This window comes from Sander vitreus, chromosome 17 (genome assembly GCF_031162955.1).
Source record: "Sander vitreus isolate 19-12246 chromosome 17, sanVit1, whole genome shotgun sequence".
Taxonomy (NCBI): domain Eukaryota; kingdom Metazoa; phylum Chordata; class Actinopteri; order Perciformes; family Percidae; genus Sander; species Sander vitreus.
Genome location: NC_135871.1, coordinates 16,477,684 through 16,502,521, shown reverse-complemented (window position 1 = coordinate 16,502,521; position 24,838 = coordinate 16,477,684). Strand labels below are relative to the sequence as shown.

Sequence of the window (24,838 nt, the reverse complement as noted above, 5' to 3'; positions counted from 1 at the left end):
TGGTGCATACCGTCTCTCTAGTGTCTATCAGTCTTGCTAACTCGCTCTTTCTCTCTCATAAACATGACTCTTTCAGTGTGTCTGCTCTCTTTTTTGCTTTATGACAGTAAAACTGACAGAAGGAGAGAGTTATGAGGCACCATTTTCTTCCATGATTTACAGCTTCTGTGCAGAGACATTATACATCTTGACAATCACGCTTTGGAGTTTAGCTGACACTCTTATCCAGGCTGACTTAAGGCCTGGACACACAGAGCCGATAATCGGCCATTGGACAGTCTGGCGAGGTCAGTGACTCAAGTCTGTTTGATGTGTTCCGTGCTGTCGTCCTTCATTTTGGCTGATTTGACATGTATAATCGGTAGAGGTGTTGAAATTAATCAAATAATCGATGCATCGGGATGCGCACATGGACGTTGCTGCATCGATGCAGTGACCCACCATAATCAATTATAACGCAATGACGTTGCTCGTTAATTTTCCGTCCGCGGCATAAACATTCAAATGAAAAATAACATTCTCAGTAGCCTAACCCGTTTCACACACACACACGCACACAGACAGACAGACAGGCAGACATGCACACAGACAGACACAAAAACAAACAAACAGACATGCAAAACGGCTGAGCGGAGACACTGTCTAACAGCAGTGGTTTAGAACAAACGTTGTGCTAGTGTGCCTGGCTAAAGTTGGAGCTAATGGACTAGCTAAAGTTGGAGCTAACGGCGGAGAGTTGCTGATTCGGAGGACGCTGATTTTGGACCGGAGAGGACGACAGCGTGTTTCCCTGCTGAAGAGGACTTTGCCGTAGCTGGTGGCTGGTTTTCGTTTTCGTGTTTGAGCTGTGTTTCTTGGACTAACCGCTAACTGTAAGTTGGATTTCTGTGTGTTTGCTTCACTGAAGATAACGTCCTGCATGTCCACACTACCATCAGGCCCGCAACTTTTCTTTTTTTTTTCTCTCGGCGTGTGTGGGTGTGTGTGTGTAGGTGGGTAGGTGTGTGGTAACACAGTGGTTTAATAGGGTTTGAGTTTAATAGTTTTTGAGTTTTACATTGAAACTGCTGTAAGGAGGAATCATTTTGTGTAGCTGGAGTGTTTTAAGTGGAAACTGATAGAGAAACTGGTAAAGGGGTAGTTGTGTGTAATATCATTTGAAGAAATACTGCAGTTAGCATATTTGAAGGGTGTGATTTGTGTTATGTTTTTTTTATTTTTTATTGAATCTAACCGCTAAATATTATTTGTACATTTAAGTTATTGTTCAGTAAACAATACCTTTTTTGTTGAAGAGTTGTCTGGGGTCAGTTATTCCAATACAGCACAATAGATTTGCTGGTTAAAAGTAGGGTGGTATATGACTAATCCAAAATAGGTAAACATTCGTAGTAGCTACCTTAAAGAAATGAACTTCATCATTCCAGTCTGAAGTTACTTATTGCAGCTTGGGCATTGCACTTGACAATGCAAGTTTGTCAAGTCAAATATCCTATAATTAAGCTTTAATAGAAAAATGTTTTTTGACGCATCGTGATGCATCAAGATATCAAATCGCTGACCTGATAATCGTAATCGAATCGGGAGATCAGTGAAGATTCACACCTCTAATAATCGGCGGGGCGGGCACTGCCGGCAGTCGGACTCAAACGACCCATCTGATTGGTAGAGTGCTAACATGGAAACGGGGAGCGGAATGAACGTGACTAGAGTCTCTCAAAATCTGACGAAAACCTTTTAAACTGACCTTTGTTGATCTGAAATGAAGACAGATTCAGCAACTGCATGGCCTATTTCTCGCTTAAAATGTTTTCAGAAACACGTTTTGGTGAACTATTTTAGTACAATATGAGATCGTATTCTGAACAAGCCGCCATGACAGTCTGTCTTTGAATTTCCGGAGAAACAAGACACACGTGACGGTTTGGTCCAATCAGCTGCCGGATTTCATTTTTGGGCGACACTACAGATTAGCGCCACCTGCTGTTATGGAGACGTATTACGTCTCGTCTCTTCGGTGTGTTCTGAGCAAGGGGGTAAGCTTCGCTTCAGAGCTCGAATCTCCTATGGCGCCATTTTGATGCTACAAAGTGATTGCCCGACGTTAGCATTCCATTGACTGCCATTCATTTTGACGTCACTTTGACAGCGAATAACTTTACATCTGAAGTGTTTAAAGACTTTATTTGTCCATTGTTTATTTCTAAAGAAACATGACAATGTATAAAAGGCTCCATTACCTTGTACCTCACGTTATGGCTCCGTAGTAGATGTTTCTGTAAAAATTGGCTAACAATTGTGTCATAATCACGCGACTTACTGTCGCATAGTAGAGGAATTACCGTATAGTACAGGAGAAGCTCGCAGGCAGTTTGGACTTACATTAGCTGTTTAAGTTTAATTACTAATGTTAACTAGCATTTTAGTTAGCAATAATTAGCCTGTGTCCATGTTATCTCCTTACATATACCTACGCTCTCCGTCTCTGCAAGATTTGGAATGATTGAGATTTCTCTTGGCACAGCTACCAGAAGACTTACAACTTTCAGACACGTTGCTCATGTCACATTTACGTCGTTTCTCTCAGTTGGAGGCTGCGCAGTAACGCTCAGCACTCACCGGAAAAGTGCTTCTAAAGGCCTTCACTGGTTTCCGTCCAGAGCAACGGGATCTGTTGGTCCATTCTTATATACAGTCTATGGTTCTGAGGCATTTTTTTGACAAACTCGGGGAGACTGATCAGTCCAACTGCCTTTTCTGCCGACGGTTGGCCGTCTGGTTGGTGTGTAAGCAGCTTTAGAGTGAGTGAAGAGCTGTATTAGGCATTCAGTTACATTGCCTTCTGTAACCTTTAGTCTCATCCAAAAACTAGGACTGTCAAACGATACATTATTTTTAATCGCGATTAATCGCTGAATTTCTATAGTTAATCGCGATTAATCACATATTTTATCACATGATTAAAATTCTATTATTTTGCATTTCAGAACAGTTTTTAAGTACATATTAACAATCGAAAGCAATTCTTACCAGTGTATCTTGATTGGGAATCAAATGAATGCAAAGAAAGTTACTTTATGAACTTGATTTTAAGATTTGTAATTATTTATTTACTGTAAACAAAAGAAAAATGTGTCAATCTGTCATTATTTGCACAATTCCTCCAAGTACCTAACTAAAAAACAAAAAATCCCTATCCTTACCAGGGTCAATATAGTGTTTAGTAACTCCTAAATAATTTTGATTACTCACTGACGTCCAGTGATCATCCGTTAATGAGACAGCGTTTGCAGCACCTTGCAGCAGTTCCAGTGTGGCTGCTTTCTCCGTGTCATACAGGCAGTGCGTGGGGCTGCTGTCCCCCTCGACGGCAATGAGATGGGTCAGAACATGCCAACCGTAGTACGTCTTTAAGGCCTCTACGATGCTGACAGGTCTGCAGTTAGTTGCCATCCATTTCGCAAGAGCTGTAGTAATTTTTTGGGATTTGGTTTCATCCACAGGTCGGCAAGTAGCACTCTCCAAAATAGTGCTTTGCCTGGGTGGGTAGCATGCTAGCGGCTAGCATCAACGTTAACTGTACTACTATGCTTAGCTTGTAGATGGTAGCTCAAGCTTGACGTGCTTTGGTGATATTTTAATTCGACTTTACACAATGTGCATATGGCTTTCGACTTGTCTACGAGCCGTCTGGGAGTTTTGGAAAATAAAAAGCGCCATTCAGAGTTGTGTTGCTGCTATCTTTCACCATGATGCCTGCAGCCTGCAGCAGAGGAAGTTTGGCAGCTTGATGATAAGTAAATGTGCTGCAAAGGGTCAAAATAGTAGCCTGTTAGGCACAACGCAAAGCCGAGTGAAGTGTAAAATAAATTAATAATAGCCAACATGCGATTAAAAAAAATGTACGCGTTATGCTCGGCCCTTAATCGCATCGCGATTAACGTGTTAATGCTGACAGCCCTACCAAAAACCCAATACAACATTTTCCTGCTACTCAACGTCTCTTTGCAAATACAATATAATGATGCAGTTACTCATGGTCATTTCCAAACCTTGTCTTGAAGTTTTGACAATTTGTCCAATGTCTATCTCTGCATATGAGCTTCTGTGTAGTACATCAAGTAATCTTTCAATTCTGTTTGAAAAATGTTAATGTACTTTTTGATGCTTTGACCTCCATAAACCAAAGTCCAGTTAAGTTCTGTTGTACTGATGTGAGCTGCTATTTCCTCACCTCAGCAAATCACACTAAAGCTCTTTGAATGGACAGAGGGCATTCTGGGTAAAAGAAAAACAAGTTTGACTGTTGGATTTCCTTTTAATGTCTTTTCAGCCCAGCCACAATTTTACCTCTAGCTTTAGTGTCACTCATACTCAGTTTCTCATCCTTGTTATTGCTGTTGTTATTCTCACTACACCTACCACTCTGTAACAGTTAACTTGTTTGCAGAAGTTTGGTGTGTGCAGCCAAGACAAGTTATGCTCTAGGGCGGATACATACAGACATTTCAGCTGAAGTGTCTCAACCTAAAAAAAGGGAAAGAAGAAACAGCCGCAACAACAAACTTATATCCTCAAGCAACATTTTATCTAACAAATACTTCATTCATAACTTACTTAATTTCCATTACATTGCTTTAAATACAAAGAGACGCATACATGCACACAACAACGCCTATAACCATGCTCACAGCTATCTCATGGTAAATGCAGGAAATGTAACCGTTCCATATCACACACTCTTCCTACTGGTGAATATAATTTCCCTCACATTGGCTGTGAGAAAGATATTTTCTAAAATTGGTAATGAAAATGAACATCTTATTGTTTTCACAATGACAGACAATGACCGTAGTGTGACATACTGTATGCATCCCATCTATAGGGCAGGGCAAGAAAAGGATTGTGCTTCAGTTCAAAAGTGTTTTCAAATGCATGTAACACAGGCAAAAAGCCTGTTGTCATAGCCTGTCGTCGTAGCCTCCTCCTGACTACATTGCACTGCCTCTCTTATCTCTCACTGAGTGCTTGTTTCTTTTGTGTGTCTTTATAGTCTCAATGTAATAACTTACAGGGCCCTATTTTAACGAGCTAAGCGCACGGCGTGAAGCGCCTGGCGCAGGTGTGTTTAGGGTGTGTACGAATCCACTTTTGCTAGTTTACCGGTGGAAAAAGGGGTCCGTGCGCCAGGCGCATGGTTCAAAAGGGTTGTACTTAGTAATCATAGGTGTGTTTTGGGCGTAACATGCAATAAACCAATCAGTGTCATCTAGGGATGTAACGGTATGAAAATTTAACCTAAAAATTATCACGGTTTTCGGTATTATTGTGGTATTATTAAAAGTGTGTTCAATATGTTCAGAAAGCACTGATAGGCCTACCAAGCTAGTTTCAAAAAGTGAAACAGTGTTTATTATATTACAAAAATATAGGCAATAGGCTTGTAAAATCTGTTGAAAACTGGCTACTGAAACACTGGCCCGCTGTAGGGGGTCCGGTAAGAACTTGAACCAGAGATGTCTGACTTTGAGATCCAGGAAGATTTATTTACAACTCCAACATGAAGTTAACTATGAAGTTGTCTTTGACGTTACATGTGAAGTTGGATGTGGTTCTGAAATATAAGCAAATAATAATGCACATTAATAAGCATCTGACTGAACATTATTTACCAAAACTAAATAGTATAGCCACCAGCATATAACAAGAAACAATACTAAGAATTACATTAATTTCTCTGTAATAATTAACATAAATGTAACATATTGCTCAGTAACACAAACTGAGAATAAGCCACATCTATTACAGCACACATATCCATAACCGAGCAAACAGTGTAATACACCTTTAATAGCTAAGCATGTGGCTCCACAGGCTAGTCTGTTTATTGGCGATTGCACGTTGCTAGCAGATTGCCCTAACACAACCTGATTATCAACACGTGGCTGCACAAGTAATATTAAACAATCAGCTATGTAATAAGAAACACAGCAACAGCAATATTATCAAGGCGATAATATCTCATCTCTCTCTCTCTCCAAACAAATGTCACGTCGTAACACGGGCTAAACTTCCACATCGTAGCAAAACACTTATTGACTATAACGAGGCAGTAAAACCCATGACAGTTTAGCAAGCTACAGAATAGTTTTAACTTATGTTCTGGGCTACCCACATCACTTCAACCATTCCGAAAACGGGAAAGGAATGATAAAGAAAAAAGTCCGTTAACAGCATGGTTAACAGCTGCTACATTCTGTCCCCTTCTCCTGTCTGAGCGCAGTGCGCCTGCGCAGCAACTTCAGGAGCCTCGGATGAAGCTGGGAAGGATTAAACACAGGATTTCCACACCGTGGTAATCCACTGCAATAATAAGGATATTTTAAATGAAAACAGTAATTGTTACCGTCAACATTTTTACCGTGGTTTACCGTTACACCGGTAATTGTTACATCCCTAGTGTTATCTCCCATTCCCTTTAAAAGCCAGGTGCGTTTGTACCTTGGCGCATTGCTATTATGATGGCAGATTTGCTAAGCAGGAAGGCATTATGCCACCAAAACTCCACAAGGTGAAGCAGGCGTTAAAATAACAATGACATTTTTTTTGGTGGATCACTTGTTACCGGGTTAAATCGCTGCGGTTACTTATGCTGAACAGCTAACCTGCTCGGGAGCAGGTCATGTAGGAAATTAGAGATCAACCGATGTAAAAGCACCGCCTACTGACCAATCAATACTCCATTGATAACGGCGTCACCGTTTTTAGAAGATCCGGTGGAGCTCGGTGCGTAGAGAGAGAGAGGTGCGCTCATAAAAGTTAAAACATTTAGAGACTGACAACCCCGTTAACAAGGCAGGTAACTGAAATAAATCCAGGGCATGTTAATCTTGATTCGCAGTACAGGCCTCAGGTTTTTGTTGGTCAATGGCGCAATCACTTTCTGCTGCCTCAAGATAGTAATACACCAAGAATGCACAGATGGGTGCAGGTGCATTTGCTATTTAAACGACGTGGGTGCTGGACGGGAAATTGACAACAATCTTAAACTAGCGAAGACACTTGCGTCTGACTTTGCATTGCCCCGGGTGCAACACAGGGCCCACAATGTGTAAATGGGGATAGGGGCGCAAACCTTCGGTATTTCCTAAAAGGTATTTATCGTGTTGCACTAATTTGTACACATGTACATTGTACAAAGTGCTTAAAGTAGTTGTGTGAAAAATGAAAGACCTTGAGAGAAAAGTTCAACCCTGCCTACTCTCAGACCTCCACACACCTGGACAATCGCCATATGAAGTGGGCGTGAATGTCCGATTGTCCATTTCGGAAAGTCTCTCCTTAGCATTTTAGATGGATGGAAAGATAGTCAATCAGGTCCTAAGTTGTTGTACTCACTTGTTCTGGTGCTTGGAGCCCTGGAGGTGTGCATGGTACTGCTCAATAGAGTTGAGGACCACACTGCAGACACTGCAGGAGTAACTACTGCGCAGCCCTGGAGAGACACAAACACAACCACACAGGTACAGCTCTTACTGTGAGGGCACTTTTAATAAGTATGGCTCATTGAAATCTTTAAAAACGGTCAGCGTCATCATCTGGATCATCTGCAACAGTAGCCAACATGAGCAATAATAAAAATGTTAACTGACAAGTAGGGTCGTGTATTGTTTTTTTCCCCCCGATACCGGTGCCTGAACAGATACTAAAAAAAAAAGAAAAGAAAAGGAAGAGCACAAAACATCAGAACGGCTTGTTTATTGCTAAGGCCATGTGGTCAAAATTGTATGATTTATTAAAAATGTAATAACAATAACTTACTTCATCAGGAAATTGCTGTTAAAGCGACAAAAACAACCACAGAATGAGAAAAGTATTTTTTATTTTTATAACTTTGAATGCACCACAAGGCTAACTGTACGTACACACCGCCACCAACTTGAGCTGCAAAGAAGCTCTGGCCGCCCGGTCAAGGATGCTTGTCAAAAAGTACGGGGAAGCTGTTTGACGCTTTGGCCGCTCCAACGTGGCAGCATTCTATGTTCGATCATGGAAAAAGCACAAGGACGCACTGCACGGCCAATACATTGACACTAGAAACCTTTTATAAATTACATATATAATGACAGAATTTGTATTGTTCGTTGGTCGCAGCGGTGTCTGTTAGCAGTTAACTCGCTCGTTAGCCGCTGAACTGCAGCAGCATGCAGGCAGAGCGAGCAGCCGCCAGCTGTTGATCCGTGCAGGACTTTACTGTGAGCGGCCTGTTTAGAGACGATGTGACCGGCAGGTAACGTTAACTGGTCCCTATACGCAAACAACGTCAGGGAACCCAGCAACGGCGATGATGAACTTTTCCTCCATTTTCTCGGAACTAATGTTTTTGTAGGAACGAAAGTTGACATCGTATGTTTCTCCAGAATCAGCCAGCGCGAAGGACGTCTATATTCCGATTGGTTGCTGGCGTTTGCCGCTGCTTGCCGCTGAACCGCGTCATAGCGCATTACCATAAAGTTGACCTACTTTCAACTTTCTGATTGACACTCTGGTCGCTCAAAACACCCAAAACTCGACGAATCGAAGATTTGCCGCTCGTTGCAGCTGAGAGAAGCCAGCATCCATTGAAAATGAATGACTTCTGGTATCTTTAGAAGCTCACCGGCGGCGGTGTGTACGTACAGTTACTAGTTTCAAGTAAATGCACCGTCCGTGTTGTTTTTCAGACAACGTAGTATTAAGAGTGACAACGGTAGCGAGTAGTATCAAAGGCCAAAATTCCGCATAAGGAGGTTGGTTGAGGTGGTGTGAGACTGGGGTTTGTGTCCCGCGTGTCACTGAAATGTGCATTTTATAACCCCACCCATGATCTTGTCTTAAACCCAACTGTTGCATTCTTCTTTTCCTAAACCCAACTCTCCCGTTCTTGTGTCACGTAAACTTACCTTTTATAAGCCCACCCATGATCTTTTCCTAAACCTAACTGCGTCAAAAGTGACAATAGTCCCGACCCAGCGCGTTTAGATAAAGCGCGTTTACATATGACGCTAAAGGAGAGGTTTAGCGTCAACAACAGCGCCAAAAGCACCTGACCAAGCGTCCCTATTTGATACGATGAGTGTAATAATGTATTGCTGTTGAACGTCCCGGTGTTGGAATCCTCTACAGTGAAATACAGTCACACTTTACACCGTTTAGCTGTCAGCATTTTAAACCTGTTAAATCTTGTCACTAGCTAACAGTAGGCTAACATCAACATTACTTGCTGTCAAGTCTAGTGTTAACTAGCGTCCTGTGCAGCGATGCTTCTGTTGCCTCTAACATCCATTTCGGAGCATCAGAGAGAAGCGCAGGCATTTAAGTGGCACCGCAATGAGGCACTGAAATCTGCGTTGCTATTCGGTCCAGTAGATACCGGTCGTTTTGGCACCGGTGCCATATTAGCACCGGGTTTCGTTAACCAACCCTACTGACAAGTCTTATTTTTACACTTCACAGTGCGGGGTAATTTTCCCAAGTAGAGTGCATCTGGAAAAATACTTGATTACACTAATCATTAGCAGAAAGCCAGTTACATTTTTAGATCCTTTGATCATCTTCTTTTTAGTGCCTGTGTGTGTGGGTGTGTGTGTGTATAGTTGTGAAGGTGCCTTTTGAAACTTGAACTTTAACAGGGTGAGAAGAATTAGGACACTAGGGATAAGAAAAGAACAGTGCAGTAGGTTGTGTACATGTATGTAATACCGTGTACGGCTGTGCATGCATGCACATTTGTATTGTATTGGTGAATGCATGCTTGAGATGGTGCGGTTAAGACACAGATGTGAACTAATTAGAGGGTTTGCAGGTGGTCGAGATGAACACCCAAAAATAGATTGATGATGATGGAGATGAGGAGGGGCAGGCGGAGGGTTAGGTAGACAGAACGAGTAAAAAGAGGACATTTTCAGGCGAAAACTAAGATGTGTATTAAAAGACAAAGGCGAGGAGATGGAGACATGGTAAGGACTGCAGCATGCTGGGCTTTAATGACCGCAGGAGTAAATATGACATGTGTATCCACCCCCCAAAAAACGTCCTTACACATGTGGCAACTACAGCATGGCAGTGCACATCTTACTTTCACAAGGGCAGAGGAAGCAGTGGAAATGCTCTGTCGACGAGGAATAGGCCAATCAGCAACATGACATAATTGCATGGTTTTTTTTGTCAGAGATGCAATGAAGTGCTATTTTTGTTTTCTCACATTTTGCACACTTCACTCAGATCAGAGATGAACAACCTTGACATTTCAGGGCTGTATGAGAAAACAGTCAAAAACAAATTGCTTTAAGCCCTTTTCCCCAGTCCATGCTTCCTCCCCTCATTGCTTGAGCTTCTATTTTATTTGTTTGGTGACTGAAATCAGGTGCTTGCTTGTGTGTAAGTGCCCTTTTCTATGCTGTCATTGCTGTCCTTGAGATTTATGAGTTGTCTGTATTCCATCACCTTTTTGACCTTCTGTGGCGGTAATTGGTGATGTATGTTTGGAGACAAAGTTGTGATATAGTTAGGAGTGGTGGGAGGTCATTTAGACTGGGCTATAGCTGCATAATGTGGCATATCTACTGCCTGTAGTCTGAGTTGCTCGGTCTGTTTCAGGAGTGATTAAGGACATGCCGTCATTTACAAGAAAGCCACGACTGAATTAGTTGCCTGGAGTAAGCACTGTCTTGGCTTAAATGTTGATATTTTGCATATATTAGGAATAACTAAGTCTGTGTGCGTGAAAGAGAGACAGTACATCCTCTTCTGCCAAAATGTCATTACTTCTGTTCTCTCTTAATGAAAAGACCAATAATTGGAGAAGAGATAATTTAGAAAAAGAAAGGAATGATAATTCCTTTTCTCATTCTCTTTACCTTTTTCTTCCATGTAATTCTATAACGCCGCAAGGATTACACAAAGAGGTATTTTGTTGTATACACGATTAAGTGTGTTTTATGTGTGTGTGCGCGTGTGTGCGCACACACAAAAGCAGCTTCCATGCTTTTAGCCTGATTGATGTCACCTCCCTACTGCCTGGCTGAGAAGCACTGATGTACAATATGCTGCAGTTTGTGTCTGTGCCAGAAGATGGGAAATGTGCGTTTGTGCCAGTCTTACACACACACATATACACACACACGGTCACGTGCACAGACACTGTGCTTTTGGTTACTAAAGCAGTTCTGGCATAAGAAAACACTGTGCCCTAATCCATGTTAATTACATGCAGAGAAAGTGTGTGTGCAATGCAGCTGACAGCATGCAGCGCAGGCAGGGTTGTGAATGATGGTTTTTTTTGTGTGCATGAGCAGTATTTTTGTGAGGGTGTTCTAAGCCTTGTTAATTACACAAGAAGATATGCCAGGGAGAGAGGAAAGAGGGGGTAAGATGAGTTAAGGCTGTTTGTGAATGTCATTTAATACATGCTGACACCTCTGGTATGGAGATGCCCAAATGCTTGTCAAAAAAGTAATGAGCTACATAATGTGCAGAGAAAATTGAGAAAATGCTGAAAATTGATTGCTTCAAGCAAAGAAATGTAACTGTTTCCGAGATATATTGTAACTTAGCCTCTCCCATTAGGCAACATTAATGACCCATTTGGAGCGTGATGTTCATTGCTCGTTCCATAAGGACACACTGTCAAGCTCTAACTTCAGCCTTTTTTTTATTCTCAGAGGGTTTACAGGTAGTGGTCAGCGCAAGGGATCGACCGATACTGGTTTTCCAAGGCCGATACCGATTATTAGTAGTTGATGAAACTGATAACCGATATTTGGATCCGATATGCATTTACAGTGAGAATGAAAATCTTTAAGTCAAAATTAAGATTTCGGAATGTTACAAACTCCAACACAAAACTTTGTGTAAATGCTTTAAGCAATTATTTAATAAATTCGAAACTTTCAACATAATGCCCAGTAAAAGATAGTCAGATAGTTTTGTATTAAGGCAGACTCAGTGGTGAGTGAAACCGAAGCAGAGGAACAGACATAGAGCTGTAGCGGAGCCAAAGTAGTGCACTTTTTAATTAATTAACTTTATCGGTTATCAGGCAAATTAAACGCAGATACAGATAATCAGGGCCGATAATCAGTCTATCCCTAGTCAGCTGATGGTAAAATCTAGTGTTGCGTGAACATTGTTGGGTAAATACTCAAATGGTTTTAGATTGCACAGGGAGTAAATGAGCAGTAAGCAAACTCACAACCACCGCTTAACATCAAGTTACATATGGATAATTTCAAGGTCAAGTTTTCTCTATTTTCCACTTCCTTCCTATGGGCCAGACGGCAACTAAGAATCTCACTGTATGGTATTCATCTATAGTTTTATTCACAGTGAAGGCAGGCATACTAGTTTTCAGAGCTCTTCAGAGCCTTTGTGCTGTGGTACACCATTAGTTTACCATTCGCTTTGCAAGATTAAAAAGGAGCTGGATCCAAAAAGAAGCCCATTGAGATGCAATCAAAACCAACAGTCTGCTGCAAAGGCTTGACAGTACATCTCACAGGACTATATCACAAATACCATAGCAGAGAAGGATTGAGCATGGGGTGAGAGTGAGATTGAATCCAAGTGGAATTTTATCAAGTAACAATCTTTGAACGACCTATAGAGAGACTAATTAGTTTTTCAGCGAACGTGACAGTAATTGGAAAGGCCATCTCTTTTAGACAAAAATGTATTATACACAGGAAACAAACTATTTCTGAACTATTTATTTTAAATAAAAAGACCTGGGGTCTCATTTAGAAATAGTTATAATAATATATAATAATAATTGCGTAGGATTCTTACTAAAAGTGTACGTACGCCCAAAAGCCCAAAATGGCTTACGGCAAAAAGAAATTCAGATTTACAAAACCATGCATACGCACATCTGTAAGCAATGTTCCCTTTATAAATCACAGATTATCCACAAGTGTGCGTACGTGAATCAGCTTCTTATCCCGCCCTGTACACGCCCATTTTTAACCATAAATAGTCAATGCAAAGCACCTCATGAATGCTGATAAGTATGTTAATGACCCTGGCAGTTGTTCTTTCATCGCCGAATCATGATGACTGGCGGAGAAAAAGCAAAAAACTTCTCAGATGCTGGTGAATTGCAGCAAATTGAATTATAATTTTGACCTGTTCTTGCACAGTGTAGGTAAACGAGACTACCTATATTAATAATACCGTCCAAAACGGCAGGCATTACAGCACTCGGGGACAGCTTCGATATACCAGACCTATATGATAAGGTTTAACAGAACTATTTATTATATCCAAACAAGCTTTAGTGATAAAGTTGAATATAATATATAATATTTATTTAAAAAAAACACTTTTTTAAAATGCCATGGAAACAGCCGGTTGCCCACAGAGTGGTGAGGACCTGTATTTGGACCGGGATGGCACGGTTCCGGCGCGTTGCCCTCTCTAGCGACAGCGCTGATTAAATATTAAGAACAATTCTTTATTTAAGATTTGAGTTGGAGGTGTTTATGGAACAGTTATCACTCAGTACAAGCGCAAATAACACTGCTGGATTTAATCTTGATGATAACATGGATGATATGGAGTGAAAAAATGTGCGTGAGGCATACTTATAATATTACGAGTAATCGTTATTCCCACATTTACTTTCTGCAGTCTGACTTTAGTTCACCACCTCACCATCTGCGTCGCCAATTCCCATTGTCTCCAAAATGTGCGTACGCATGGGTCAGAGTTTGCGTGGAGCACCGCACATTCTCCCGTCAAGTTTGTTTTTTTATAAATCACAACCTTTGCGTGGGAAGTGGCATAGGCACATTTTCAGCCCCGTTTTGTGCTTATGCCACGTTTATAAATGAGACCCCAGGTTGTTTTGCGTTTTTCAAGTTGACACTATAGCTCACTAGTTTGTGTTGTTTGTCCTCTGTCGCATCTTAACCAATTAATCATTATTCAAAGTAGTTTATAGGAATACAGATATTCAGGCTGGGTATTGTTTGAACATGTTTGATGTCATTGCCAATATGATACCTGAGTTTTCAATACCTAAACATGCTTTAACCCTTTAACGGCTTATTTAAGCTTTGTTTTTTTGCCACTTGGGGGCAATATAGACATATGGAAAGTTGCATGAACAGTTGCTTATTTACACATGAAGCTGACACGATGCAACATTAGCTTTCATTTGGAGTTGTGTTTTTTCTGTTTCATAATTCTCTGTAGGTTCTTCACTATGAGTCACCCCTCTCACAAATAGTAATTTGAACCATTATTAAAATTAAGATATTGATTAGTGCGGCTTTTTGCCTACAGTATATCTTGTTTGTGTATGTATGTATAAGCTTGATTTGCTTGTGCAACTGTGTCACAGTGAGTGCTATCTCATGGAAGAGGAGGTCAGCTCTTCCAACTCCGGCACAGTCATCAATTACACCATTTTCTTTGGTACTTCACACACACACACACACACACACACACACACACACACACACACACACACACACACACACACACACACACACACACACTCCAGTCCTAGACGCTTATCTCACTGCTTCTAATTATCTACTGAGTCTCCAGAGAGAGGAGACAATGCACTGGCTCTGTCTTGATGGGTTCTACCCATTGTGATTTATGTAAAAACACAGCCGAGTCAGCCGGGCTCCATCCCTCGTCAGTAGCTACCCCCACTGCAACTCCCTCGTTCACCTCCGTAATCCATCTCCAAGGGTTTTTGTCTGGCACCTAGCCGTGGAAAATAACGGCAATCTCCCCTGTGCCCTGTCTGCGCAATTACACCAGAAAAATCCAAGAGTAAGAAACAATGTCGATATATAAGTCATGGGGATTTTGTGATATGTTTCGGTCGTGAGAGTGTAAAAGCTGGGGCAAGAAATAGGGGGGAGAGACAAAGAGAGAATATGCAAGTAAAGGTCAGTATCATCAATAGGACACAACCAGAAAATACAGCAGGGCAGACTCTGTAGCCATAGTTTAGAGACAGAGGAAATATTGGTGTGTAAGTAATGTACCTGTGCCTCGCGGGGAGCTAATAAGGATGACAGATGAGACATGACGAGAGATCGGAGCCCCTAGTGGTACACACACACACACACACACACACACACAACCACCACCGCAGTAACAACGGACACAAGACTACAGAGTACAGCAGCAGTGACAAATCTGCACTTGGCTGAGTCAGAATTCTTGCCGCCTTGCGTTGGACCCTCCCTCTGAGATTACACCCGGCACACCTGTGACTTCACACATGAAGTGGTGATAAAAGCCAATCAGATGTGAGAATCTTGCAGCAATGGAAATGTGTCTAACTGAACAAGACCAAACGACTACTGACAATGGAGCTGTACTGTGATGAACAAAGTGTTTCAGGCTAAAGGCACTGGAACAAACACTTGATTGATGGCACATATAATAGATCAAGTCAGCAGCGAGCTCACTTAGAAATCTTAGACCAGTTCATTGCCCTTGAAAAGAAGACGGGTAATAGATTTTGCAGTAGAGCATCACTCTTCACTGAGTGCAAATATCATTGATTAAACAAAAGTAATTTTAAATATTTATTTATTCTGTAGTTAGAGGCTGAGATTTGGAGTCAAAACCTCCCAATTTTTTTTTGAGGTTGTAGGATGTGGGTCACAGTGTGTGGATAGAGGACGATATCCAACATGACACCACTTAAAGCCTCTGAGCCAGTGTAGGCGGCAACATGACTCATGCTTTTAATATGATTGGCTTCTTGAGATGATGGTTTGTGTCATGGCACCTGGAGCACAAAGTGAACAGCGCGGCTTTGGCTCACAGAGGATTTGCGTATGTGTAGCTGTATAGGCGTGCTGCGCGTCAAACTTGAATTGTGTGTGCAGTAGAGGTGTTATGTGGCACTCAAGTTGCATGTTGGGCTGCGTGCTGTAGTAGGATGATGAAAGACGATATCATTCATAGGAACCAGAAAAGGAAAAGCACTCTCTGTGCCAAATACTATTAATAATTTCATTAGAATACCCTTCTGGCATAAATGCATGTATGACCATGTGAATCAGTGTTCTCCTTCTGCTATATTGGTGTGTGGAAGAGTTTGTGTAGGAGAGGAGTAGAATAGTAGTAATTAAAATCCAGGACTCGCTATAAATATAATTTCATCTCAGTTTTACCAAATAGGCTATTGAATATAGGCTACATTAAGAAATAATTTCAGTTTAATCGTTCACGTTTAAGTTCGTGATTGTGTCACGCTGTGTGAGACTCATGTTTCAACACTCAGCAGAAATATGAGTGTGTAATTTGATAATTAATTTGTTCTGCACGGTGTAGTGTATTTTCTCTGCTATATGCAGCTTGCCAACAGAGGTCCCATTACTTTTTTTTGACAGTTTAACACATTGCAATGCTAGCACTAACACGTGTGAAAAGCTATGCTGCACTGTAATATGAGTGGACTGTGACCCCAGATAACTGACATGGAAACATTAGACTGTGGCCAACAGATGAGGACTAAGATATGTCGGAATTTCAGTTGGACTAAGATACACAGCTAATTAGGGAGAGAAGATATTTTCTTGGGATGATGGATGAGCTAACTCTTTGGCTTAGGGTTCAACCCTTAAGATTATTTACCCAGTAAATATGTTTCAAAGAGTACTCTAATGATTTAGTATTATATTTCCATAAAGTTGGGGACTGATTAAAAAACAATGGTCAGAGTTAATTCAGCACTAGTCCCTCGTGTCCCTAGTAAGGGTCAAGCACCAAAAATGCTGGTTCCTACACTAAAGCCCCCTTCCCACTGCAAACTCACTAACATCTGGCTATTGGTTTCAATTGGCATTAATTCCAGGGAAAAATGACTGTTGATCACCCATGATTTTTTTAAACTACATGCCCCAGTTTGTAACGAAAGGCCTTCTAATAAGAATCTGTAGCCTCCAAACCCAAGCAGAGATATCTAGGTAATGTCACTAGAGCTCTTTCAGAGCCATTACAAATTACGTTATACAACTGTTCTCACAGGCTGACTTCACAGACAGACTTTGACATATAAAACTGGTGGAGTGTCTCTTTAATTTAGGAAAGTTTATATATCAGTTTCATTTCTGCATCTAAATGTAAAGGTAATCATTAGTAGGTATTCCAACCATCTGTGGGACATTAATTCTCTACTGTATATATATATATATATATATATATATATATATATATATATATATATATATATATATATCTACAGTGGGACTGTAGAGGGGTTTGAGCCGAGGGAGAAGCACATATGGAGGGAGAAACACATATGGTTCAATGACACAGGAGAAAGGAAGTCAGTCACATAGAACCACATGTACATGTTTTTGTCCAAATGTATGGTGAATGTGAATAAGCCGATCTTTATACTAACTTGCTGATGGTGCTAATTTTATCTGTGAATAACTGGTGTAGCTTACCAATATCTGTGAAATGTACACCACATTGAAAGGCATATGAATAAGTCCACCCTCACCGCCACAGATCTTGAATGTGATCTCCCCCTTATCGTCTTTCCTCGTACAAAGTCGTAACACCCTTCCTGCCCTTCACTTGTCACTTGTGTCGGGCTCGGGGCCAAGAAGCTGACCTGTGCTCTCCGTGGCATCCAGACTGCCCGCTAGCTGCTCCAGGAGGCGTGCTCTGGCTGCATTCCTGCGGTGTTTCTTGCCCTCGTAATGCTGCTGGGCCATCAGTGGGTTGTTGAACCAGGCTCCACACAGGCAGCAGTACTTCCCGGCCTCTCTTCCGCCGTTTCCGCCGACCACCGCCAAGGGCCAACCAAGGTCAGGGGGAGGAGGGGGGCACGCAACGGGGTCTGTGGGCAGCGGGGTGGAAGGGGAGGAATCTGGCGGTAAGAAGTGAAGAGACAGGGGTGAGTGGTCAGGGGAGGATAGAAGGAAGAGAACGAGGGAACATATTAACATAAAATCAATGGCGAAAATGACGAAAAATTTCATGAATTTAAATTAACATGAAAGTGTCATGTGTTCATATTCGCACAGACGCGCACACACTTTGTCTTTCTCACAGACACAGATGACATTTTACATTTGAAAGCTCTACTTTTAGATCATACTGATTGAGACTAAGAGCAAAGAGCAATAGATTGCTGTAGGCCATCATCTGTGGAACATAGAAGAGGATCAGGAGAAAGTCATCAGCTCTCCAGGGGGCAAGTGCTTTCTACTCCCATCTACTGTATGTGTGAACCTTCCTGCTTCATCTTTTTTTTTTATGTACACCCTCTTCTCTCATCTTTCCTCCCCTTTCATCCCTCTCCTCTCCGTGAAGGAATGAAAAAAAAAAGAAAGAAATGGCAGATTTCCAGGTGACCTGCTACTCGTGACATGACACTGGTTACCATGGTGATTGCCCAATAATAGCCAACAGGCACTGACTTGTCCACAGGACGCTGTTGTGGCTCACGCAGCGAAGACAGCGAATATGCGTGCGTCTGCATGTGTGTCTGTGTGTGCATGTGGGTGTTTAGGTGGCGGATTAAATTTATAATCCATGCTTGAGAAAATGTGTGAAGGCTTGTCTGCATGAATGAAGCTCCAGAATAGGCTGCTTGTGTGTGTAAGGTACAGTACGTGTACCAAAGAATCTCTCCTCAAACTGTTTATGTGATCACAGTGAGGGAGTGTTAGGTCCACAGCCAAATTTTGTTAGAAAGCTCATAATGCCAGATGGCATGTCCAAATGTGCCGATTCGCCATCTACAATGTGTCAGTGACTCTCGAGTTATTACGATTATGACTACACAGCCACAACACAGCATGTTTAACATTTTATATCACGGACAAAAGCCCACTCACACATGCTTATAAGCCCAAATGAGTCATACCACTTCTTTCAACCAACAACCATCAACTCACTGATAAGAAATGAAGAGCATGCATGATATGTTGACCTGTGACCACGAGTGTGAAGCGTGTTAGTTTGTGTGTGTGTGTGTGTGTGAGCAGCCGTGTTGACTTGATTCAAGCCCTGTGCGCTGAGAGGTTGCTCATACCTTGATGTGTCTTTGGGCTCTGTTCACATAGTTACTGTATCTATGGCTGTGTCTCCACTCATCTCCGCTCACCAACCCACCCACTCACATTCCCTTCGCTTGTGTTTGCCTTCACCACACTATCATCTCACTTCCAAAACTCAACCGTGGAACTCTTGTAATGTACTGTTCATTTTTCTGCTATTAATCCTAAAGACAAGGCCATCCTAAAATCTCTGGTGCGTCATTTGTGTGTGATCGTGCATGAGTGAAGCTCCTGAGCTCTGACAGCTCTGTGGAACAGCACGGGCTGAGCAGCAACAGTGAGAGATCTTCGGGTGTATTTTTTTCCTCTCCATCCCTTGTTTTCCCACCCTTTCTTTTCCCATGACTGGGATCTCTGCACACTGGAGCAGAAGTCACGGAGTGTTGCACAGGAAGGGTGTATGACAGTGTGTGTGCAGGAGGAGGAGGTGGTGGTTTGGAGCGTGTGGTGTGATGTGCAAAAGGGGAGGGAACACAGGTACAGTCTCTGCTCTCCACTTCTCAAAGGCATCTCCAACACACATGGCCCTTGTGTGGTTTGTGTAAATGTTTTGAGTGTGGTTCTGTATGCATGTTAGTGTCCATGCATCCTTACATGCAAGTGAATGTCCAGTATGAATGTGCATGCATCAGTCATCTTGCTTATGTGTGTTTCTGATGATTCTGTGTGTGGATGTATGTGTGGATGTGTGTGATTCTGTGCGCACAAGCCTGTCAGCTCGGCTGTGCATCTTCTGTGGTGCGCTCATCTCAGAGCGATCATGAAGGCCACTTTTGACTTTAATCTCTCCTGAAATCCTCTTCTTCTCTCCCAGGTCACTCTTCCTCTCTTCTTGCTCTCGTTCTCTTGTTTCTTTTCCTCCAGGTCCCACTGTCATAAAAACCATAGAAACTCCAGGGCAACGGTTGTACAGAAGTGACACTTTTCCAAAGTAGGCCAAAGTTTAGCAAAAGTCACTCAGGGGCTTGATTATAACACTCCATTTTGTAGCGATTGTGTGTTTATAACTCTGAATTTTCACTTTGAATCCAATTTGAATCCCATTATGTTAAGCTCCCCTGGAGACGATTCATCAGCACATACACTTAATGAAATGCTAATCTTAAAAATCACAAGTATGAACAGAAATATTACTGTAATTTGTGGATGTCTTCATTTGTTAAGGGGAGGTTTTACTAATTGTAAGACCTTCATAAATTAAAGGCTGTGCACTTCACCGTCAAAGTTTTGCTTCTTCGGCCTCTGGCATGTTAGCATTACCCGACATTTCCCTCTGATATCCAGGCTTGACGTTTTGACTAAAGCATGACTAAAGCTTTCCAAATCCACTTCCGATAAAAATGTATGCTTTAAACTAAAAGTTATTCTCAGTCCAGTGATACATGTTGCAAAAACTGTCTGGATTACATGACCGTGTGCGAGCAGAGGTGAGTGTGTTTTTCAACCAAGTTGATTGCCTTGGTCTTCAGGGAGGACAGGCTCTGTGTGCAAACACCATTATTGGAATCCAATAGAGGTATTGATCAGCTAGGGCTGAAATGGGTGCCAATCACCAAAGCACCAGTTTGTTGTCAGATGTTTGATAGATTCAATGTTTCAACTTAAAGTCTGACCAGAAGACCGACAGACAAAGACCAACTAGCTTAAAGGATCAGATTAATATTCTATTAACTTTGTTTCCCAAAACTCAACTGGCACTATGTCCTGCTGTGATCACTATGTTAGCATTTGGCTCAAGTATTAAGATGCATGTCTCCAACAGTGCACGTTTGGATGTGTAAGTTTGAACTCGTTGCTAAAATCAAACCCAGATAGCAAGACCGGCAGAAGGTTTGTGATACCTGTGTTTGTAGGGCTGGTCATGGCTGTGGGTAGGCTGGGCGGCTCCCCCAGCACCAGGCGGACTCTCTTGGCGTGGGTTTTGCCCTGGTAGTGTGACTGGGCCACAATGGCGGAGGTGAAGAACATGTTACACAAAGTACAGCACTTGTTCCTGTCCACCTCTGTCTCTGCACAGTCCTACAGGAGAGTAGAAGGATATGGTGAAAGAGAGTGGTTGGGGATAGGTGTTATGAAACAAAAATGGACCACATGGGAGGAGAGGGTGAGGGAGGTGAAAAGGAAAAGAGATTGGTGGAGGTGAAGAAAAGAATCATGTGAAAAGAGGGACAGAGAGAGGTGAAGGTGAGAAAAGGAGAGAAGAGGGGATTGGGATGAGAAATGGAAAGTTGTGCACTTTGCACTGACCTAGTGCGCTTTGTCTGTTTCTCTCTCTGAAACACACACACACACACACACACACACACACACACACACACACACACACACACACACACACACACACACACACAAAGCAAATAGAAGGCTGATCAAATATTCATCTGTCTCTCTGGGCTGATGCTGTGGCTTGGCCCTTTCACCGCTGCTGGTTCATTACTAATGATGAGGGGGAGTTGCTCCCCACGGGAGGTAGGGAACACAAACAGAAAGACCAACTGCCTGATTGACACAAATGTACACACACACACACAAACACACACACACGCACACACACACACACACACACACACACACACACACACACACACCGAATTCTAGCAATATTCCTCCTCTCTTGCTGTTTCTGTTTGTTTTCTGCCCATCTGTATGAAAAATATCAACTCAAGGAAAAACAAAAACATACTGTAGGCTGCATGTCAGGAAAATGACACCAATCCAGTAATTTTTACAAATCATCCAAAATTTCCAGTAGTGATTGATGGAATCATCGCACTTGCCTGTAAACCTTGCCCTTAACAGCCTTTTTAAACTGAAAAATAACCTTACAAAAACTCTTGGATGAAATTAACTACACCACAAAACTACCAACAAAAATGGTGTTGAGCTAAACAGAGGAATATCAAAGAACAAATATCTGCATGCAGTTACACACTTTAAGTATGTGTCATGTATTTTAGTGTGTTTTTGTTTTGGGCTAAGTTCCATGTAGTTCCAATTGGAATCAAAATGCTACAGTATAGCATACAATAATATATTGTTTTGTGCTTTCAACTTTGTGGTAACAGTTTGAAGAAAGGCCTTTTTCTGTCCCCATGCATAAAACAAGATTTTAAGAAAGACATGCTTTTCTGAGTTTGGTGAGAAATTGTCTGGATCAATAGAAGTACCTTTCCAGGATAATGACCTGTTCCTCACCTTCCGCTCTCTGTGTGTTGCCAATCTCAAACTCTGTTCGCTTCAGGAAACAACAACCAACTTTGAGCTAACAAGCTACATGCTAAAACTGGCAAGTTTTGAAGATAATTTTGGTTGTGCAACAAGGCAGGCCTGCTTGGTTCTTTCAGGGAATGATTGTAAAGATTTACAAAGAATATGTTTACTGCATTTACTGTTTACATCTAACTGGGAAGTTTTTGGACCGATTGGCATGATTACTGTGGACGAAGTACACACGTAAGTGCAAATTATGTATCCAGCTTATTTAAATAGCTCACGTTATTGTTTTGTGTGGACAGTTAACTTCTGTGTGGCATTTTCTTTCACGGGGTGCAAAACAGGTTCCTTCCCAAGACCATTTTTCAGATACACCGTCGCTGCATTCGGAGCTTAGTGCCGCACAAGACGATTGTGATTGGTTTAAAGAAATCCAAACAACCCAGAGTGTTTTTTTCTCCTATCCCAGAATGTATGTGTGGTGTAGCCAGACCTTCCTCCACAGCTCTGTGCAGTAGGGTTGGGTACCGAAACCCGGTTCCACTATGGAACCGGTTCCTACGCAAACTGTAGTATTCGGACCGTATTAGAACGCAAATTTCGGTTCCTCATTTTGGTTCCGACTGAAATATTTTCCCTCTGTCGCTCCGGATAGTGGCAGACTCTTTTTTCTTTCTCCCTTTTACGCTGAGTGGCGCACATGCCCGCTCGCGGTGTGAAGCGTGTGTCCGCGCTATTCCCCCGACATGCACTCTACAATCACAGCTGATAGACGGCTTTTTGTACATGCTCCAAAACGGACGTACAAATATCACACTTTCTCTGTAGTCTACCGTTAGCTAGCTATCGTAAATGTAGGCTACTTTTAAAATGCCATATTTTCCCTCTGGGCTCACCAAAACGGACGTAAAAGCACATTAACCATTCACTGCACGTGATCGCTAGTAAACATATTACACTTGTTCTGCTAGTCTATCGTTCAGGACAAGACCCTGTAGCCTGGTGCCCTTTACAACTCATACCTGTGTGTCCAGGCCTCTTGGACACCATCTGAGAGAGTTTTCTCCTGTACAGGACATGCCATAAGTCAGGAGAGGTGTGTTTCTTGCCAGAGAAGGCAAATATGGTCATTTTTCTGCAAAAGAACTGCTAAAGTTTGAAGCTGGTTGGCATACCAACTCAACAACATTTATTTTTGTTGGTACTTGTTAATAGTGTAACTGTTATTTGTTAAATTATTGTAGTTATGTGTTAGGTATTGTAATTTCCCCTTGTAGGATTAATAAAGTATAAATTATTATTATTATTATTATTAGGTGACTTAGGTTTACTTATTATATATTTAAGTACTTTAAAACGTTAATATATTGTTAAATTTAAATAATTTTTAATTTAAAAAAAACTCCAAGAATCGGTTTAGGAATCGGAATCGTTTTAAAAGTACCGGTTTGGCATCGGAATTGTAAAAATCCAAACGGTACCCAACCCTACTATGCAGTTAGGTCTGGCAATGCAAGACTAGGTGAGAAAGAACTGCACAAATTGGCCTGTACAAAGACCTGACCTCAACCTCATCCAACCCCTTTGGGATGAATTAGGACAGGCCTTATATATCAGTCCCTGGCCTCACTAGTGCTCTTGTGGCTGAATGTAAGTTAATCATGCAGCCAGGCTCCAAAATCTTGTAGATATCCATGGTTTTGTATTACGATCTTGCTGTAAACAATCACATAATGGTGTGATGTTCTGCAGCCCGCATAGTTAAATACATGAACTTGAACAGGGACGGCTTAAAATAAACAAAAAAAAAAGATCAAATATATTTCATTGTCTTTAGGAGTTGTAATATTTCACGCTATTTCATTGCAACCGTTTAAATTTTCCCACAGTTTCTTTCTTTTCACTGCTCATATTGAACCTCCACCTTCTCACTGTCTGTTCATCCAGGCTTCAATTCTCGTAAGGTCTCTGCCTCTGCTGAATTCTCTTTGAGTTTGTTTGCACATCTTTCCCTTTTTTTCTTTCTTTGTTTCTTTTCACACCAGCACTCTCTCTAGTTAAAGTGTCGGAGTTGGAGAAGAGAAACCTGTCTCTGCAAAATCGAGAAGAATAATAGAAAAGTGTCTGCGACACCGTATCTGAGTGTGTGCTGTGTCTCTGTGGATGCAATTTGTGTGTGTGTGTGTGTGTGTGTGTGTGTGTGTGTGTGTGTGTGTGTGTGTGTGTGTGTGTGTGTGTCTTGTGTCAGCCCTGTTTAGCATCACAGACAGTGGATGTGAGAGTTAAGGACACCTTTACCTCCCAGGCTTAGCTTAGTCTCTCAGCTGTCCCATCTCCCTATTGCTCTCTGTTTTCTCTCTCTTCTCTTGCTTTTTGTCTTTTTGCTTTGCCTTCACTCTCAGCCTTTTTTCTCTCTCCCTTCCTGCATCCCCCCCGCGCTCCCCTCTGGGCACCGGTCTCAGTGACTCTCTGTGTTCTGGGATGAAATATTTATCTGTATTGGCAGGCCCTCGCCACCCCCTCTCCTCCTCGCTGCC

At 41.9% G+C, this 24,838-nt stretch overlaps 1 protein-coding gene across 1 annotated transcript in view; it reads right to left on the bottom strand.

The window, feature by feature from the left end:
- Positions 1–6,301: 6,301 nt before the first annotated feature.
- Positions 6,302–24,838, bottom strand: part of LOC144532816 (zinc finger matrin-type protein 4) — a 45,169-nt gene continuing 26,632 nt past the window's right edge. Inside the window, exons 4-7 of the mRNA XM_078273755.1 lie at positions 20,930–21,107; positions 17,636–17,893; positions 7,399–7,495; positions 6,302–6,320 (exon numbers count right to left, since the gene is read on the bottom strand). Of these exons, the coding sequence (XP_078129881.1) occupies positions 6,302–6,320; positions 7,399–7,495; positions 17,636–17,893; positions 20,930–21,107 (552 nt within the window). The remainder of the gene's footprint in view (positions 6,321–7,398; positions 7,496–17,635; positions 17,894–20,929; positions 21,108–24,838) is intronic.